Source organism: Ammodytes marinus (genome assembly GCF_949987685.1).
Source record: "Ammodytes marinus genome assembly, chromosome: 3".
Classification (NCBI taxonomy): Eukaryota; Metazoa; Chordata; class Actinopteri; order Uranoscopiformes; family Ammodytidae; genus Ammodytes; species Ammodytes marinus.
In genome coordinates this window covers 15,232,146-15,252,073 of record NC_137232.1, presented here as the reverse complement: position 1 = coordinate 15,252,073, position 19,928 = coordinate 15,232,146, and the positions used below count along the sequence as shown (strand labels likewise).

The 19,928-nt window shown below is 39.3% G+C and overlaps 2 protein-coding genes across 3 annotated transcripts; both read left to right on the top strand.

Moving 5' to 3' along the window:
* Positions 1-1,169: 1,169 nt before the first annotated feature.
* On the top strand, positions 1,170-9,569 carry LOC307271474 (cdc42 effector protein 3). 2 transcript variants are annotated; one of them, XM_080053951.1, is made up of 2 exons: positions 1,170-1,309; positions 7,128-9,569. In XM_080053951.1, the coding sequence occupies exon 2, from the start codon at positions 7,560-7,562 to the stop codon at positions 8,475-8,477; it is 918 nt and encodes a 305-aa protein (XP_079910077.1). In that variant the 5' UTR covers positions 1,170-1,309; positions 7,128-7,559; the 3' UTR covers positions 8,478-9,569. The 2 variants fall into 2 exon arrangements, with proteins under 2 accessions (XP_079910077.1, XP_079910078.1); XM_080053952.1 differs by having other exon boundaries at positions 1,207-1,305.
* Positions 9,570-10,284: 715 nt separating this feature from the next.
* On the top strand, positions 10,285-18,633 carry ercc2 (excision repair cross-complementation group 2). Its single transcript, XM_080053474.1, has 23 exons — positions 10,285-10,414; positions 10,548-10,647; positions 11,368-11,445; positions 11,548-11,610; positions 11,925-12,038; positions 12,181-12,297; positions 12,425-12,541; positions 12,649-12,772; positions 12,906-13,002; positions 13,355-13,488; positions 13,589-13,757; positions 13,869-13,987; positions 14,226-14,295; positions 14,665-14,734; positions 15,104-15,205; positions 15,318-15,381; positions 15,810-15,931; positions 16,050-16,142; positions 16,432-16,504; positions 16,673-16,743; positions 16,916-17,059; positions 17,476-17,619; positions 17,983-18,633. Exons 1-23 carry the CDS (start codon positions 10,410-10,412, stop codon positions 18,073-18,075), a joined length of 2,283 nt encoding a protein of 760 aa, XP_079909600.1. The 5' UTR covers positions 10,285-10,409; the 3' UTR covers positions 18,076-18,633.
* The last annotated feature ends 1,295 nt before the right edge of the window (positions 18,634-19,928 follow it).

Genomic DNA, 19,928 nt, shown 5'->3' with positions numbered 1-19,928 from the left:
GCTATATAAATTTAAACTGATTTGATCTGATCAGTGTAGAAGAAAAAAGCCTCAGTGGGCTTTAAGCCACTTAGTTAAATGATACTTTCACATTTTGATTTGAAAAAGCAGTGGATCTTGACTGTTTGACCTTTTACGGCTTCACACCTGTTGATCAAAGAGTGTGACAGAGACACTCCATCAGCAGCTTTGATCAATACCATTGACTAACCAATGTTATCAGAGCACTTCTGCTGCTGTAATTAACCAAGGCTGATTTAAAGACCACTTTAATGGGTTATTTATCCTCATGGCTGCTGTGTCAAACCCGATGGTCAAACCAGTGAATGTGAGACAGGAAGCTGAGAAAAGTTTCTTCTAAATAAAACCAGACATATTTATTTATGGAGTTGTTTGAGTTTTAATGTAATGATGTGAATCCTTTTTTATTGTTGTATGTTTTGTGATGCTTTTGAACCCCTAAAACTGAAAAGATTTATATCATCATGTTGAATAAAAGTTTGTAATTTAATAGAACTTTTTTTTGCGCAATTTGTAATGTTATGAAATAGGTTTTAGTGTTTATTTCCAATGTATTCTTCTCAACCTGCTAGCATTGAAACTTTCACTGCAATGAGCATTTCAGTAAATGTTTTATTGTAAAATGATGTATCAATCATCTCAGCACTATTATGAAGGTTATTACATTTGTTCATATGTTTTTAATTGACTGATTTATGATACATTATTTTGTTCTTAAAAACATGTTGAAAATGGATTTTTAAAACCTGTAGGCCTACATAGTATTTATTGACTTACAAAATGAAAAATGTTTGTATCATAAATGTGTTAAGACTTTGGACCCTAATTTTGGTATTGAAAGTAAGACATTATAGATTATATCAAGTCGTATATTATGCAAATGTAGGCTACACATAATTATTAGATATATATTTTTCTTTCTTTTTATTCCCTGTCCCCTTAGCCTATTTAAACATCCTACCAAATAGGCTAGACGGCCCTGGGTGTCCACCTTTTATATACACTATATGGTGTCCACTCACAGCACGTGTTCCCAGATTATGATTTTATTTTGAAATTCCTGACCAGATGTCCTCTGTGCTAACTGCTCTGGTTTGATATCGCTCCTCGGTCTAGAAGCCGATCCCCCTTTTTACTTTCCCCGTCCAGGCAGAGACAGTTAATGCCCCACCAGTAAGAGGTTTACCTACCTGTCCTGAAGCTGAGCTCTCTAACGGTGGATTGTACGACTGACCTACCGTGATTGTATTCCCTTAATGAAGAGACGGAGCGGCCATTCACTTTGTAGGTAAATATCACTGTTAAAATAACTTTATTTGGGGCTTATTTTGTGTGTTTTTTTCTTTCTTTTTTCTCATTGGATAATTAAATGTGGTCGGTGGTCGCTCGCTGCCAACCTGTTGAATAGACCTACTGTTTTCTATTGTGTGAATAACAAAAAGAGGAAAAAACCTCACTGGTGTGGTGTGTAACATTTTGTTTGTCAATAGAAGAGCCTCAAACATGCTGCGCGCAGTGACACTCCCTTTGCGCATGTTGTCATGTAGATTCAGTAAAGTTAACTCAACGTTTTAGACTCACGTGATCTCAATTTTAGGGTTTTCAAATATGATTTAAATAGTCAAATATGATCAGTTGTTGTGGTAGCTTCAAGTAACATGAAGGATATGTGTGTTTGTCCTCTTAAAGCCTGCATGAAAATGTAGGCTATATTTATTCATCCATGTCAACATTTAGCCTATACTGGACAATCTCACCCTCTCTAAATTGTGTGTTGATTACATTTTTAAACAGATTAAGGGTTACAGAAGCTTTCAGGTTTAGCTGTTTCCTGTGGGAAATTCACCAAAAAGAAGGAAAAAAAATAAAAAGATTGGAGGAAAAAAATCAGTGATGAGGAAATATTACGCATTTTCAAAACATCCAGTGAGTGAGTCAGACTTGCTGCTACCTGCAGAGCTCAGGGAATAAAACCTTGCTAATGCCAAAGTCAGGAGGGCAGAAGCTTGCATGAAGCCAGTATCCTAGGCAATATCATTTTAATGTTATTGTATTTTTAAAAACAGCTGATTTGTATTAATAATTAGAAGCTGCAGGATAAAAAAGGGTCCCTTCATCCACAGCCAATGAGAGCATTGATGTATTTGATCCTGATTGGGAATAGCTTTGCTGTGTCTGTGACTGTCTGTGTGGATTAGACTAGAAAAGATTTGTTCCACTGGTAGCAATCAGTCAGAGCCTTCAGGAAGGACGCTGGTGATCTCAGAGGCTGCAGCTACACAACACACACGGACACAGTTAAATACAGTTTTATTCTTGAACTCAATTTCTTTCATCTCTTCTTCTGTCTGGGGGTTTTGGACTCAGACGTTGATCAGTTTTTGCTTTTGATTTGTGGTTAAAGAGAGACAAAAATACGGTCCAAGACCTGTTCTCAATTTATCAGCACAATAACAAGATCCAGACAAGAAGAGATAACTCACAACAATACAAACGATCAAATCTACAGTCCTTCATTGTCTTATCCAATAATCACTTTTTTCAGCATCATCTGAGACATGAATCAAATCTGAATCATTTGAGTGGACGTTGTCTCACAGGGTTTCCTCAGGACTTGAGCTTATTCATCGTTTAATTGTTAGTCTGAGGTAAAAATGGAATACACCTTACCGACTAACAGGAAAAGGATTCATCATTAACTCACAGTCACACAGTGTAATGTTGTGGGGAAACGGTCACATCAACTATCAAACAACATCCCCTTTACCTTTATGGTAGAACAGACGGATTGGCAGACAAGAAAAGGGGATTTTTTTTTGGTCAACAATTGCCTGCTGTGATGCAAGAGTCTGCACAGGTTAAAGGAGTGCCATGGTGAGCTCATGCGTGCTCATCTGAATTTGTCCCAGAAGATGACAGGACTCACTGGTGGCTCAGTGAGTGTCTGTCCCTGTTGTTGCAACAAATGGAGCCTGAGAGCAGGACCAGATGTCAGATCGGTCTGATTGCATCATTAGCAGCAGCAGCAGCAGCAGCGTCCCAAATTCCCACTTCCAGGAAAGGTGATGCATTAAGGAAAGCCAGTGAACTGCACTTTGTCCCTTGTGGCTCGGAGTGTTTAAAATATAGTCACATAGAAGTGCAGAGAGAAGACCTTAGCTAGACCTTAGATTTAGGGTCCAGGTTATTGTTTGGGGTGGGGCTGGGAGTAAACGTAATAGGTGTGTGTGTGTGTGTGTGTGTGTGTGTGTGTGTGTGTGTGTGTGTGTGTGTGTGTGTGTGTGTGTGTGTGTGTGTGTGTGTGTGTGTGTGTGTGTGTGTGTGTGTGTGTGTGTGTGTGTGTGTGTGTGTGTGTGTGTGTGTGTGTGTGTGTGTGTGTGTGTGTGTGTGTGTGTGTGTGTGTGTGTGTGTGTGTGTGTGTGTGTGTGTGTGTGTGTGTGTGTGTGTGTGAGAGAGACAGTGAGATAAAAGCTGGGAAACTTAATGGCTGAACTGTAGGACAAACAAACATTCCGATAGCTAGAAAGAAGGTGCTCTAATTGTTTACATATTGCAGCAGCAGCCATATGTCATGTCCTTACGTGCTGCATGGTGGATGATTCAAACAGTCTGGAATTTACTGTCAATACAAATGATAAGATTAACAAGTTCCTCAGAAGAAATCAACAGGAAGAGCGCTAATGGATTTACACGTCTACACATGCTGATTTGGACATTATTATTTGAGCTTCAAGTCATATTTACAACACACAAGTTGGTTCAGAGCTACGTGATGGAGCAATATGTTATAATGAGGAGTGGCCCAAACCAGAAAGTCTAGGGCCGCCTAGATGAACAATTCATTTAAAGGTCATTCCTCTACTTTATTAACTGGAACTATCTTATATAATAATACTATAATATCGTAGAAATACAACAGCAACTGTTGCTCCACCTCTGGCTATTTCAGTCCTTGGCTCATATTATTTGTATGTGTTTTTAGGTTGATGTGGTCGTACTTTTGTCACATTTCACAGTCTGGTTATTTTTCATGGGTTTTAATGGAGCTGACGGAGCACTTCCCAATCGTTCACTAGTTCCACTTCTTTGCCTGGATTTGCTTCATACATAATACGTTTTTTTTTTCAGTTTTTTATTCGTTTTGCAAAAAACGAGGCGCTGACAAGTTAATGTCTCATTCTTTATGACTCTCAGTGGCTTAAGCTAGACAGAGCTGTTAAAGATGTCTTCTCTAATGGGTCTGAGGTTCAGATGTTCCTACACTCAATATGGAGAGACTGTTTTCTTTCTCATTTGTGGTGGATGGATGTCTTTGGCTTGTGGTGCTGGAGAGAGGGGGAAGAGAGTGGAAAGAAAAACAGACATTAGAAAAGTAAAGACTAGGGACTTATGTCCTCGGATACTCCGGTTTTTAATGAACAATATGTGATATTCTGTTAGCTCCAGAGATGTTTCCTTTAACTTTGAAACCATGTTTAATCTCAACTAAAGTCTAAATATTTTCTACTTTTGACCTAATATTAAGGTGTTCAAAGTGTTTCAATTATATGCTTAATGTGAAGAAGTAACAAAGTACCTTTGCTCAAGCACCGAAAACCTAAAACCTTATGGCGTTAGAGGAAAAGTTACAAGGATCACCAAAGTCAGCGGGAAACATCCACTGAGAACCATGAATGTCTAAAGTGAATTCCATGGCAATCAGCCAAATAGCTGTGTAGATACCGACTGATAGGCATGGCCTTAATAAGTCACCAATTAAAAAGTGCATTAGCAGTAAGTGTCAAGAGTGGTGAGGTTGTTTGGGTGATTTATCAGCTTTTCGTCATTGACTGATATCAAACCTCTTCAGTCTTGTGTCGTCACTGAGCTAAAGACAGTAAATGTGTCTGAAGTTAATCTCATTTGTCATCACTCCCTCCTACTGCTACGGTGGTGATGACTCATCAAAAGATAGTTACTCAATACTTCACCTGTCTGTCAATTCAAATCCTTTGGTTTAGACCAACACAGATAAGAAACTTTGACTCTTTAACCACACTTATCCCAGTGTCAAGTTTTAGAAATTCCCTAAATGTCCTTTGTTGTCTAAATCAGTGTTTACTGGGACCTTTTGCGTGGTTGACATGAATCCCCAGTATGGATGCTGTTCTATACATTTCAACTCTTTGTGCCCACGGTGAAGTCAGCTTGATTGAATAGCATCAATACAACTTTTTAGTCATCACTTGTTGTATTTGTCTTTCACCTTGACTTAGTTTTCAGTGAATCTTAAACACTTCAAACACTCATTTGTAAAATCATTTTCAACTTCTTGATGCGATGATAGGTGCTGTGAAAAACAGGATTATTCCAGTCAAGACTTGTCTGCATGTCTCTTCATGCTACAGTGATGTTTCATGCAAATTAAACACGTTTGGTTGGACTTCTAACAAAAGATTTGCAATATAAACATTTGACCTGAAGTTCTAGTTTTTCCATGTCCTGGATTCAGTTATGTGGAAAGAACTTAGATACCTGGTTTTGCAGTTGGTGACGGCTTTTGCCCTGAGGCGTCTAACGTCCTTAAACTCTGTTGCAAAAGTGAAAAGTGAAATTAAATGTTGCTTTAGGCTTCTGCTTCTCTGAGGATAAAAACATTTAATAGAATAAGCTGCAAAAGTCACTGACATGAACAGAAGTTAATGACCAACATGCTGGTTTTCAGCTGTGCTCAAAGTTACAATTTATTTGATCTTTTTCAAAGTGTAGAAAACTGAAACTGAGAGATTCTGTGTAATAATACTTTGTGAGGTTACTTTATTTTAGCTGTACAAACAACAGCAAAAATAATAAGGATAATCATATTCAAGAAAAAAAAACATCAGAATCAGTATGGGATACCTAAATGCAGGTATTGGAATCGGATTGGAACTGTGAAAAGTCAGTGAATCTGTGAATCTTTATATTAAATTAGAGAAACAGTCCACACTCACACGGCACAGTTAAATCTCCATGGAAGTCAGTCACCTTTGTGTGTGTGTGTGAACCTTAACTGTCAGCAGAAATCTCTGATGATACGACTTTTAATACAGAAACTGAACAAATAAAAAGGCAATTTAGACATTTCAGGTAAAAGATTCAACACTAAACAATGCAGATGTTGCAACGTTACGTGTCTGTGTCAAAGTGAGGTTGTAAAGTTATAGAAAAGGTGTCAAACAGCAAATATGTGTTTAACTGTTCACACATTCCTCAGTAATCACTATGAGAACCTAAAGTCATAAGATAAACATCATCACATTTTCTCTGCTCCTCTGCTCAAAGATTTCACTTATTTTATTCAGCAATGATGAAAACACTTTGATCCAAACATCGTTCCCACACTAGTCACAAGACCTGGGAGTTATAGAATGATAAAAAACTGTATTTTTGATACATTTTTATTGACAAATTCGCTTCAACTTTTTTTAAATTATAAACATACTTCATTTTAAGGCCTTTCAATCTAAAGTCTGCTGCATTCTTCAAATGGTCCATATCTTAAACCTTTGAACACAGAACAGAGCTCGTCTGTATGTTCAAAGAGTGAAATAACAGAGAAACTTTAGGATATGGAGGGGATCAGGAGATCACAGCCCTATAGCAAGTCGTCCCATAACTCACAGTGTTTGTTAAAGGAGAAAAAGACACTTAAAAGATTCTTCTCTGATAACAGGACGCTGTTAAAAAGCTTCTTTGAAAAGTAAACCAACAATTTCTCCCGTGTGCATGTTGTTTGTGTTTCCACTAACTGGACTGAGGGTAGAGGGGAGATATCCTGATCTGTGGGAATGCATGACCAATTATCTGCACTGATTCATTGACTGACTCACTCCTAGAGCAGCCACGAGTCCTCAAGTCACATATTTTGGGGCAAGGCAAACCCCTCTTAGCAAACACTCAGGATTCCCTTAGAGTGTTTTCCATCATATGTCCTCGGGCTTGCTAAAGAGGAAGGTTATAAATCTCCCCTAGTCTTCATTCCTCTCCCGCCCACTCCCTTCCCCTTCCCCACATCTATATCCCTTTGCCTTTACTCCCTCTCTTCATCTCTTTCTAACTCCCTTTCCTCTCGTTTCTCCCCACAGATCTCCAGAGTTTTGAAGTCACATTCCTGAAGTTTGTTACGGATTGACCCTCGGCAGCAGACGCCGAGGAGAATCCCTTCATCCTGGTTGGTTTGCTGAGGGATAAAGAGTGGACTCAGTGTTTACTTGGATATGGCTTTTCTCTGAGTATGAGAGCGAGACAGAGGGAGCTGAGCTGAGGTCAAGGCCTTTCTCCTCCTCTCCCCCCCTGGAGTCACATGCCCGTGTGAGGCACCCCCGGGGTTGCTATCGCTACACTGACCGACCTAAATACTTGTAAACTCAACTCGGAGAAGCAACACAGACTGGATCCCTTTTTAGTTGGGCGTGGAAAAAAAAGCCAGACGCACTTCTTATCAAGTGAGTTTACTTTGAGCTGTTGACTCTGCATTAATATCCAACTGGTTTAAGAGAAAACCGGTCAGAAGTAAAATGCCGGCCAAGACGCCCATGTACTTAAAAACTACAACTCCCAAAAAGGGCAAAAGGCTGAGGCTTCGGGACGTCCTCTCTGGGGACATGATCAGCCCCCCGCTGGGCGACGTGCGGCACAGCGCCCACGTGGGGCCGCAGGGCGAGGGGGACATGTTTGGGGACGTGGGTTTCCTCCAGGGAAAGATGAGCATGCTGCCGGCCGCGCTGAGTCGGATGCAGAACGGACACGCGCGCTCGCACAGCGTGGAGGACGACTTCAACCCCAAACAGGACAACGCTCACAGCTACGCCTACAATGGCTTCCACTACCAGCACTCCTCCACTGGCCTCCTGAAGACCACCATCTCCATGCCTGTGTTCATCGCACACGAGCAGGCCCCGCCCAAACCCCCACGGCTCCACCTGGACGACCCCTCCCCTCCCCGACAGGAGAACCACTTCCAGCACCACCAGCCCACAGAGGGGAGCCACAAACAGGCCAACGGGGGCAGCGCTCGTAAAGGCCAACAGCAGCAGCACCATCCGACTCTAACACTCTTTGACAACGGTGTGGTGGGTCGCTTGGCGTCTCAGCCCTGCCGGGACATCTCCCTCTCTTCCAACGTGCGTAGACTGGTCCCCTCCTCTGGTTCCTTCTCCGAGGTCTCCTCAGAGGACTCCATGTCAGAGACCTGCGGGCCCCTGGCCGGCCGGCGGGGCCTCAGCCTGGACTCTGATGCAGGCCTGAGCAACGAGGACCTGAGGAGCGAAAGCAGCGATTCGCCCTGCGCTACGGCTTTCCACACGACCGCAAACGGGGTGTCGCGGTCGGACTCTCTGGCCCGGTTAGACCTGGACCTGGGACCTTCCATCCTGGAGGACGTCCTGAGTATCATGGACCGCTACAAGACCGACGACAACCGCTGTGAGCTGTGAAGACGGGCTGTGATGTAAAGATATATTTTTTATACATGCGTTAATGATTCCTTTAAAAACTTTAACGTAAAGACACTAAAGGAGGACAAGGGATGGAGGAATTGAGGAGAAAATGCCAGCTGAGGTTTAAAGGTAAAAAGGTGAAAGGCATGTTGCTGCTCGACACTACGGAAGAGTGTAGGGTCATGGGAGAAAAAAAAGAGAGGACTTTACTCATTATGAGCTTCTAGAATAAAGTGGAAATGCAGTCGAAAAACTTTTTTGTGAAAATTCTCTATCGTGGCCCTAATAATCTTCCGTAGGACAAGGCATGGAGGAAGGGTGAAAAAAATGACACTGAGGTTAAAAGGTCAGAGGCACCTGGTGGTTGCTGCTCGACAGGCTGGGCCTCAGGAGACGAACTGCTGCCACAAACTCTGGCAACACAGATCCCAGATCGTACTGTCTCTGGATGTAACTAATGCTGGGACATTTCTGCTTGTTAACGGATATAAATAGGTCAAACATACATGTCTGTTGTTAGCTGATGTGGGAACTTGGGAGGAAGTCGCAGCTGTGAACGAAATCAAGGAGCAGCAGGACTCTCTTCTAACCAGAGCTACTAATACGTAACTTCTGCACATGCTCAGTCCAACTAAGCTGAACTGCAAACATAGGTATTTTAGAGCTGAAGGCCATATTCTACCTGAAACTTTTATTTCAGCTCTCAAATGAATATAAATATCTCACTGTAAATGCTCCAGTGCCAGATGAAATGTGAAGAACTTCTGATTTTCCTTTCCTTCTGTAATAAAAGATTAAATGGTATCTATCTATTTACCTTTCAGCAGCAGGTTTCTTTGCTTTTGTCCGGAGAGAATCTGAGGAAGCATTTTTACTGTAGGTTAACTAAATAAAAAGGCTTAAATTGTAAAAGAAAATGTTGCTGCTTTGTAGATCTGTTTCAAATACTGGTCTCTCTCTATTGTTGTGGGTCCTCAACATTCACTGTCTGCATTATCACAGTAGCCTATTATTCATATGTCATTTACGCTCTGTATATATATAAATATAGAAGTATTTATACATGATTGTGAATGTAAGAATAAAACATTCCAATAAAGAAAATTGAGGCGTCATGGATGATTTTTTTCACACACACACAAACATTGTAGTTGCATATTTATACAAGACATCATTAATCTGTGACATAACTCTTGGACACATTTAACACACACACATACACACACACACACACACACACACACACACACACAATTGTGCTTTATTATTATTCATATATTTATAATAATGTATTGTTATTATAAATAATAACACATTCTTATTTATAATAATCATTATTATAAAGTTTTATTTTAGAATTTTGAAACATTCAATCGCTCCCTTTGTGGATTTACAAAGACATCAGTTGTATAATTTAGGTTGATAAAGCATTACAAGGACAAAGTGCAGTTGTAGTGCCTGAGTGTGATCGTGGGGGGCCGTAAAGTCTACTGATAATCAATAAAGACATTACGGCCAGGGTTTGTCGCCCTCCAGTGGTCATAGTGTGGAACTGCAACACATTAAACTTTTCCATTGCAGACATGCCTTTTGAAATTGAAAAACAAATAATCCTAAAAATTTAATTTCATAAGGGTCAGACTCTATAACTGAATACTTTTTTGAAGTATATAGATAGAAAGATAAATGGAGAAAACAAATATATCTTTTAATTCTCATCAGATGGTAAAGTATGTAATTCCCCCTTCATCCCGTGGAGGCGATAATGAGCTCAGGAAGCTTAAACCTACCAATAATATTTGTAGAAGAAGCTCAGCACTCCAGTGTGTCAGTGTGTGTCTGGTTTGTTTCACTGAAAACTAAAGTTATAAATGATTATTTACAACCTGTGGAAGTAATTCACAGACAAGAGGAGACGCCGCTGCAAAGATGAAGTGAGACATTTTATTCTAAATGACAGAAAACGTAACATTCTACAGAAAAAGTATTTGTAGCTGATGTAGCGGCTAACCGGAGCTAACATTGTTATACCTGCATCATGTGTTGTTTTGTTTTTATTTGTTCCAGGCTCAATATTGACGGTCTGTTGGTGTATTTCCCATATGACTACATATATCCTGAGCAATACTCCTACATGCTGGAGCTGAAGAGGACGCTGGATGCTAAGGTGGGACCTGTTTATCTGTCTCATGTATATTATACAATTTGCATACAGGGCTTCATATATAAATATTTAGCATTTTCAGACTTCTTTCAGAAGCAACATGGGATGAAAATTGCTTTGAAACCATGTCTTGGGTTTGGAAACATACTTAAAATGTCATTGAATAAGTCACTCTAAATATCGGGCTTCTTATTTTCTTTCAAAAGTCGTAAAAAGGCTAACACAGGTGGATCAGGATATCTATTTGCAAGTTAAAATTATTAAAGTAATGTAGGAACCCTGGGGTGTTGTTTATATATTCCTATATATTTAGTTCCATGATCTAAATATGATTTGGGAAAAATAAATTATACATGAAGACATCACTTTCTTCTTTCAAAGTAAAGTGGTTACCTTTTTAAAGTTAGGTTTTTGGCACAAAATAAACTCTTGTGTTACTTTGCTGAAGTTTGTACTCAACACAAAGTAAGATGTATGATGTGAAAGAGATAATTGTGTATTGTGTGGAATTGTCCGAAAGAATAATAATAAATAAATAAAAAATAACAGAAAACTTCTTTTCTCTAAGTGTCTGAAATCAGGTAAAAAGGGTGAAGTTTAAATTATCATCAACTTTTGAGAGGAAAGCTACACAGTGTTAACTTCATGTATTTGGTGTGTTTCTTTATATGTCCATGGTCTGTGTGGTTGATTAATTTGTCATCCTGTGGTGTTTATGATCAGGGTCATGGAGTCCTGGAGATGCCTTCAGGAACGGGGAAAACCATCTCTCTGCTGTCTCTCATTGTCGCCTACCAGAGGGTGAGTTTAGCCGAGTGTTCTTACGTGTCTTCCCATGCCTTCAGATGTTTACTTTATTTATATGTGAGGTTCTCTATCTCTCCGTCTCAATCTCTCTCTCAGGCCTTTCCTTTGGAAGTGACCAAGCTAATTTACTGCTCCAGAACAATTCCTGAGATCGAGAAGGTGAGTCGGTCTTAAATATAAACACAGCCCATATGATTTTTGGAATTAATACATTTGTAAAACCATTGACATGATAGTTCAAACCCTCGGTCAGACGCTACATCATGGAGATCCTAAATCACGCACAGGTTTCATTAACACATTATTTCAAATCGTGATTTTGATTGGAAAATGTGTTAACCTTTTAACTCTAGCACAAAGTTAGAAGTGTGTTTTATAGGACGTAGATGATTAAATCAACAACACCTACTGCTCTGAAATGTTTGAAGAAAAAGCTTTTAAAAAGCATTGTATTTGATCCACTGTCTGATTAGGTCATGGAGGAGCTGAGGAGGTTGATGGAGTATTGTTCAAAGCAAACTGGAGAAAGCAACAACTTCCTGGCTCTGGCTCTTTCCTCAAGGAAAAACCTCTGCATCCACCCGGAGGTACGAAAATACTAAAAAAACTTTTGCATCTAAAAGCTTTTTGTTTTAGATACAAAACCTTTGTATCTCCTCAATGTCTGAAAGATGAAATCAATGCTTCTCTGTACTGTGACTGTAACCCTGTTTGTCTGCCTCTCTTCAGGTGAGCTCTCTGCGCTTCGGTAAGGAGGTTGACGGGAAGTGTCACAGTATGACAGCTTCGTACATCCGAGCACAGCACCAGAGCGACCCCAGTCTGCCTGTGTGTCGCTTCTATGAGGTAAACAAGTCTCAGGAACCCAGACCAGCTAGTTTTTATTGAGCTAAAGTCGAAATAGACGAGGCAAGTTCACGATTCAACATATGGAGGAATGTCTTTACACTGTGGTTGTGTTTTCTGTGTGTAGGAGTTTGATGCAGTCGGTCGACAGGTTCCTCTCCCTCCTGGCGTCTACAACCTGGACGACCTGAAGGACTTTGGCAGGAGGAAAGGCTGGTGTCCTTACTACCTGGCACGCTACGCGGTACGAGGCACTGCATACTTTAACAAGCAGGGATTTTTCTCATGTTTACTTATTAATCCATTTAAAAAATATATATATATTCTTGTCATTGTCTTATTTCCTCTCAGATCTTGCACGCCAACATTGTGGTGTACAGCTACCACTACCTGCTGGACCCTAAGATCGCAGACCTGGTGTCCAAAGAGCTGTGCAAGAAGTCTGTGGTGGTGTTTGATGAGGCTCATAATATCGGTGAGGACATGAACCGAGTGTCAAAATAAGATTGTATTGCAATCAAGTCACAAAACGTGCTATCTGTAACTTTATGAAAGGATCAGCTAATTTAGAGACAATGACTCATGGAAAGATATTTTGTGTTCATCAGACAACGTTTGTATTGACTCCATGAGTGTGAACATCACCAGACGAACACTGGACCGCTGCCAGAGCAACGTGGATACACTTCAGAGCACTATACTCAAGTAAGAGCCGGGCAGTTCGTATTTGTCTTTATATGTACTATTTGTCCAGTACGTTTCCTAAAATGAGAGGTTTGATTGGTTTATTTTACACTTTTATTTTGGGGCTGAAAATGGTTTTAGGTGCAGTATAGTTGAGACTCTTGTAAATATGTATTTAACAGGATATAGTTTTCCAACAGATGCATTGTTGACGCACATATGACTGCAATAGAATGCATTTTTAAAATGTCCTTCCACTTCCTGATTATAAAGTTAAACTGGTTAAAAGGAGAATTTTTTTTTACATCCTCGATGGAATGTACCTGTTACTCCCTGTTGTAATCTCAGCCCCGCCTCCTCTGCTCTCTGATAGGCTAAAGGAGACGGATGCCGCGAAGCTGAAGCAGGAGTACAGACGATTGGTGGAGGGGCTGAAGGAAGCAAACGTTGCCAGGGAAACGGATGTCTACCTTTCAAATCCCGTATTACCAGATGAAATTCTTCAAGGTAAATGTAATCTATTGACAAATGAATGTGTGACGGTCTAGACTCAAACACCATACTAAACTCAACCCCCCCCCCCACCCGCCTCTTTTGCTTTATTTAGAGGCTGTCCCTGGTACCATTCGCACAGCAGAACACTTTGTTGGTTTCCTAAAACGTTTCCTGGAGTATCTGAAGTCTCGTCTGAGGGTCCAACATGTGGTACAGGAGAGCGCTCCACAGTTCCTCAAAGACATCTTCGACAAAGTCTGCATCGACAGGAAGCCTCTCAGGTCAGAGATTAAATTATAACTGAATAATGGCTGGTTTGTTAATTCCCTTGTTTACGTGAATACTCATAACTTTTTCTCCCTGATCTTTTATCCTCTGTTCTGTGTCTCCAGGTTTTGTGCAGAGCGTTTACAGTCGTTACTACGGACTCTGGAGATCGCAGACATCGCCGACTTCTCAGCTGTTACTCTCATCTCTAACTTTGCCACCCTGGTCAGCACCTACAGTCAAGGTATTAAAGGACTTCTATCTAAAGTGTACTATGTTTTATAACAAGTATACTATTTGCAGGACACTGTAGGTGCAGTAAGATATGTGGTAGAAGTCAATTTATGTATTTTCTGATATCTCCTGTCACTGCTTTTTTCCTATAAAAAGTCATTTCATCTTGCTTTTGTTCGGTCTTTATGGCTTTGAAAACCACTGCTGTGTTTTCTATTCATTTCAATTGTTCCTGTCTGTGCCTGAAGGTTTTACCATAATCATTGAACCTTTTGAAGACAGAACTCCAACCATTGCAAACCCTGTGCTGCACTTCAGGTGGGTGATGATAACTGACAAATAACAATTTCAAAATGTGAAAACATCGTGGATTATTTATGTTTTCATGGTCCATTCCAAAAAAAAAATCAAGAATGTTTTTTAAAATTAGTTCAGATGTTTGTACCGGTAGATTGTTTGTAGATTTTGCCTAATGTTTGCAAACCTGTGACTGATCTTGACTGACAATTTTGTTCCAAGCCCCAAAAAAGCAAAGCAGTTATTATTGCACTATTTTATAGAGTGATATACTTCATGATCTCTAATTTGTTTTTTAAAAGTAGAAGAAACATGTAATACATGTAACGAGAAATGCGATGAGAAACCCGTTACCTTGTTACTACTGTGCTCTGTGTTTCCTCCTCTCAGCTGTATGGATCCGTCCATAGCCATCAAACCCGTCTTTCAGAGGTTCCAGTCGGTCATCATCACCTCGGGGGTGAGTTAGTTATCACTCACTTTACAGTCCTGTCCTGTAAAGTGAGAGGTCAAACTGATAAGAGTAAAGAATAATATTGTATTTTTGCTTGTTTAATATGAGCAGTCTACTCAGTTAAAAAAACAAGCTTGATTTCTTCATCCCTCCTCCAATAAAGTGATAATTGTCTATAGCTAGTTCTGACTTCTATTTTTTGTTCATTAGATTTTAATTGATGTCTTAACCCCTAACCCTTCACACGGGTGACCTTAATATTCACAAGTCAGTTCTGTGTCTATGTTATTTGATTGTATGTGTTCTTTAAAAAAAATTGTTTCAAGTGAACTGATAAAACTTTGATTCTCTCTCTTTTCTGTTCGACCTCTTCAGACTCTCTCTCCTCTCGACATCTACCCCAAAATCCTGGACTTCCGCCCTGTTACCATGGCGTCCTTTACCATGACGCTGGCTCGGACCTGCCTCTGTCCTCTGGTGTGTAACTGCAGCCAGACAAACACATTAAAAAAAAACGTAAAATTGTTTGACGGCTTTGTTGGGAGCATATTCAAGTTTTTTTCTCTTCATCTTTTTTTGTTTCACATAGATTGTTGGAAGGGGAAATGATCAGGTGGCGCTGAGCTCAAAGTTTGAGACCAGAGAAGACTTTGGTAAAGTGGAAATATCATTATTTATTAGAGATTGTATCACATGATGATTTCACCAAGAAAAATAAAATATGTATTTGTTGAAAATTGCAGCTATGACAGAATTTTTTTCTGCTAAATCTAAAAACCAATCATATTATTCTCTGTTCATATTTGAATTTTTTTATTTTATTTCAGACATATCACAAACGATACAAAACAAAATGAAAAGCATAAAAATACAATAAACAAAATGTATGTTTAAATGACTTCACAAAAAGAAAAAAAAATATCTGTATTGATGTGATATGCCTGAAAAGGAGCAGGAAGAAGTATACACTTATTTAATCCTACCCCTTTTCCATAGTAATTTTTTTTTAAATATTTATTATAATAATATATGAAATGTAATTATTATTTTATAATCTTTATTTTTAATTTTATTTTTGCAGCTGTGATTCGAAACTATGGCAACCTTCTCCTAGAGTTGTCTGCGGTCGTTCCTGATGGCATTGTGGCGTTTTTCACCAGCTACGTCTACATGGAGAATATAGTGGCATCTTGGTATGAACAGGTGAGTACAGAGCAGGCATTATTATTAATTTGATCATAATCTTATTATCTTTGTATATGAAAATGGAAAGAGGCAGAGTTTGAGTTAACAGTGTGTGTTCTTGTGAATGTGTTTTCAGGGTATTTTGGAGAACATCCAGAGAAACAAGCTGATCTTCATTGAGACTCCAGATGCTGCAGAGACGAGCATGGCCCTGGAGAAATACCAGGAGGTCAGTGACACCTCTCCTCTCACTTTATACTTATTACTATTTAAATAAATCATAGAAATACGGATACTTATAGATTTTGATGGTCTGATTATAGTCTAGGCCTCTGGGAACCCCAGCTTCACTTATATTGCATCATCAGTTATTTCCCCCACAACATTTTTTGTTGGCTTTTGAAGCTGATATAATACAGTATAAAATAGTCATAGTGCTTTGAAGGAAAACAACATAACTCTTGATAATATTTTATCCTCTTGTTGACCCCTTACATTTCTCTGTCTCTTCTCTCCAGGCGTGTGAGAATGGCAGAGGAGCGATCCTCCTTTCTGTGGCCAGGGGGAAAGTGTCTGAAGGAATTGATTTCGGTAAATGATCAGGATGCTGCTGCACATGTGAAACCAGTAGAAAAAATAGTAACACTCGAAGCAAAGCAACAGATTTCTGAATTTCTTCATTCAACCTAAAGATTAATTAATGTATGTGATTATGTTAATGTCAGCTTTTCCAGAATCTTGTTCTGTTTTGTTTTCCAGTTCATCATTTTGGCCGAGCCGTCATCATGTTTGGAGTTCCTTATGTTTACACACAGAGCCGCATCCTAAAGGTCAGTATCACCCTTACTATCAAATGCTCTGTGTAGTTACCCTCTGCCAGTTTATTGTAGTGTCTGAATTTCCACTATATATTGGGGCCTTAAAAATTCAAAAATGTTCAGCTTCTACACTTCTATTTGTGTCACATGCAATACATCACATTTTCACTGGTTAATGTTTCAGGCTCGTCTGGAATACCTCCGCGACCAGTTCCAGATCAGAGAGAACGACTTCCTGACGTTTGATGCGATGCGTCACGCTGCGCAGTGTGTGGGCCGAGCCATCAGAGGGAAGACCGACTACGGACTCATGATATTTGCCGACAAGGTGTGTGATGTTTTCAGCCATAAAGGTGGAGTTCAGTTATTCTGTAAAACGCTGGTTGTCAAAAATGTTTTTTACTCAAATCAGTGAATATCTTTTCACCTGTCTGTACTGTGTTTGCACTGAAAAGAAATCTGGTGTTAATACAGAGCATTAGCGATGTAATGGGAATGTAAACAAAGGGTGCCGACTGCAGCTAGGAACATGCCAGTTCACAGAGTCTAGGCTGTGTATTAACACCAGATTTTTTTCAGTACACACAGTACAGACAGGTAGTGGATCGTGAGGAGCTATTCACTGATTTTGACAACAAGCGTTCTCCAGAATCGCTGACTCCAACTTTAAAGTTCCTCCACTAGAGTATTATTGAGTGAATGTCAGTGGATTGGTTTTATGCTGACTCCTTCTCCGGTCCACAGCGTTACGCCCGAGCAGATAAACGTGGGAAGCTTCCTCGCTGGATCCAGGAACACATCACGGACAGCAGCCTGAACCTCACCGTGGACGAGACCATCCACCTCTCCAAACACTTCCTCAGACAGATGGCTCAGCCGTTCAGACAGGTACACAACACCTACAGAACCACAAACACCTTTAAAAAAAATTTTTTTTTACATAAATTTGCATTTTAGCAAGATGATTAACCAGAGCTTAACATTTGCTATTATAAATATAAACATATATTTAAAATTGCAAGTACAAAAGTTGATTATAAACTCTTGAAAAACTTTTTTCAGGTATGTTTGCGTGTGTAAAAAAATAAAAAAATTACAAACAGAAGAATTTAGCATTCGCTATTACAAATATGTAGATATTTTAACACAAAATGAGATTAAACAAAACATTTAAAAAAAAATTGTTGAGTTGGTCAATGATTATTACTTTATACCCTTCCCTAATAATCCCTCCTCCCTCCGCCCCTGCAGGAGGACCAGCTGGGTCTGTCTCTGTTGACTCTGGAGCAGCTGGAGTCTGAGGAGATGCTGCAGAAAATCTCTCAGATCGCTCATCAGAACTGAGAGCTGACGCACTGTATAATGTACACACCATGGCAACACCCATTTAGAATGACATCATCACCACATCAGGACAGTTTGCTGGTTATCACTAAACTTAATAATGTTCTTTTTCTGTATGTGATAAAAACAAACCATGAAAAGTATTTAAATGTCCTTTTAGCTGAGTGCTGATGGTTACGGTCATGACTTCTGACTTCTAAAGTCTGTGTAAAGTGGTTAAACACTGCCAAACGTCACTCAAAAAGGGCACAAGCATTTACTTCAGGACACACACTGAGAATATTAGCACTACCTCTACAACTGGGATGTTAAAGGAGTTCTAGTATTTTCTGTAGGCTGTGAAAAAAAACTATTACTTTTTAAATGACATGTTTTTGTTTCAAACTCAACAAGCAGATGTGTTTAAGAATGCAACACATTATAAATCATCAGTGGGTCAACATGTTGCATTAACTACTGAAACCTTATTCCATGTGTGGGTGTAACATCGTCCATATAGCGTCTGTCATACAGGCAAGATTACTGTTTTCTTTGCTTCTGTATCTGTATATAGTCACATTTTATACTGAACATGAAGATCTGTGTATCTGTTTTTCAAGAAATTGGAATATAAATGTTTGTATTTAACAGTTGTGTTTGCCTTGTGTTTAAGAAAGTGTCTTATAATCTGTTCTTCCTAACACGAATACATCAAACATTTGACAAAACATTAATTATACTCACAATATACTATACATATAACACATTAAGCAATATTTCAATGCAAACGGCACTTAAAAAATATACAAGGATGTTAACGTCTTATCGTAATTTATTTCAGCTCAAGTATGCAAATATAAAATACAGACATTCATATATACCAGAATAAACACAGCATCAGAGGAGACATAACGTCCAGTTTCTAAACATTTCATCTGTATGTAACATTCGTAACAAGTGTCTTATTAACAGACTGTAGTTTCTACAGTTACACAGTGCGATTTCAGCCCTCACAACAAACTGCAGCTAAACAACAGTAATTGTACAATCAGTAGTTCATCATCATGAGGAAAAGTTGTTTGTCCGAACTTAAACAATAGGTGTGTCCTAAGAAGAGTTTTGTGGAATTAAATACAGGTTGTAATTAAGGTTTCCTAGCAGCACTCTCGATTGTGTCTTTATCTTACTTTTAGCTTACTCTTCCTGAGTGTAAAGCCACAGTATATACAGCAAATATTTACTCATTTAAAAAGGTGCTGTAAGCGGAATGGTTCTTTTAGCTAACTTCCTGTCAGTTACTGCAGTTAGCAGTCCCCTCGCTCGTCCCTACGTCACCACATTAATGCATTGCGGTCTTCAAGCAGCGGTCTTCAAGCAGCGAGTTATCTAGCATCATCTCAGATCCATAAGTGTGATAAAACATGATAAAAACCATCAAAATAGACATTGGGAAGGATTTTTACCTGCTCCGCCATTGTAGGCGCATACACATTCACGGGCAACTATATAGTATTTATGAGTGAGACGGGTGTCGGTTTGTAGCGTTCTCTCTTCTGATTGGATGAAAATTTCGGGATACTCCAATAAGTTTATTTGCCGATTACATGCAAAGCAGCTGATTGAGAGATCGGCTTTATGAAACGCTCACATTATGTAAGTGATCACTGTATGAATAAAGAGCGATTTAACACTTATATTAACATAAATAAACCGCTTACTTCACCTTTAATTCTCTGGGTAGCTACATAAATGGCAAGAAGCTATACACTTTTAGTCACAGTGTTATGTCACCAAATCTTGGGTCTGAGTCTTAAGTAACTAGTACAGATTAAAAAGAGGAAACAAATTTGTCTCATTAAAATGTAGTTTGGTTT

Bases quoted from the DNA above. Each gene is read 5' to 3' on its own strand.
- ercc2 (XM_080053474.1), top strand. The intron at 13,003-13,354 runs GTAAGAGCCGGG...GCTCTCTGATAG, and splicing joins CTTCAGAGCACTATACTCAA to GCTAAAGGAGACGGATGCCG. The intron at 16,744-16,915 runs GTCAGTATCACC...TTAATGTTTCAG, and splicing joins CACAGAGCCGCATCCTAAAG to GCTCGTCTGGAATACCTCCG.
- LOC307271474 (XM_080053951.1), top strand. From the start codon at position 7,560: ATGCCGGCCAAGACGCCCATGTACTTAAAAACTACAACTCCCAAAAAG.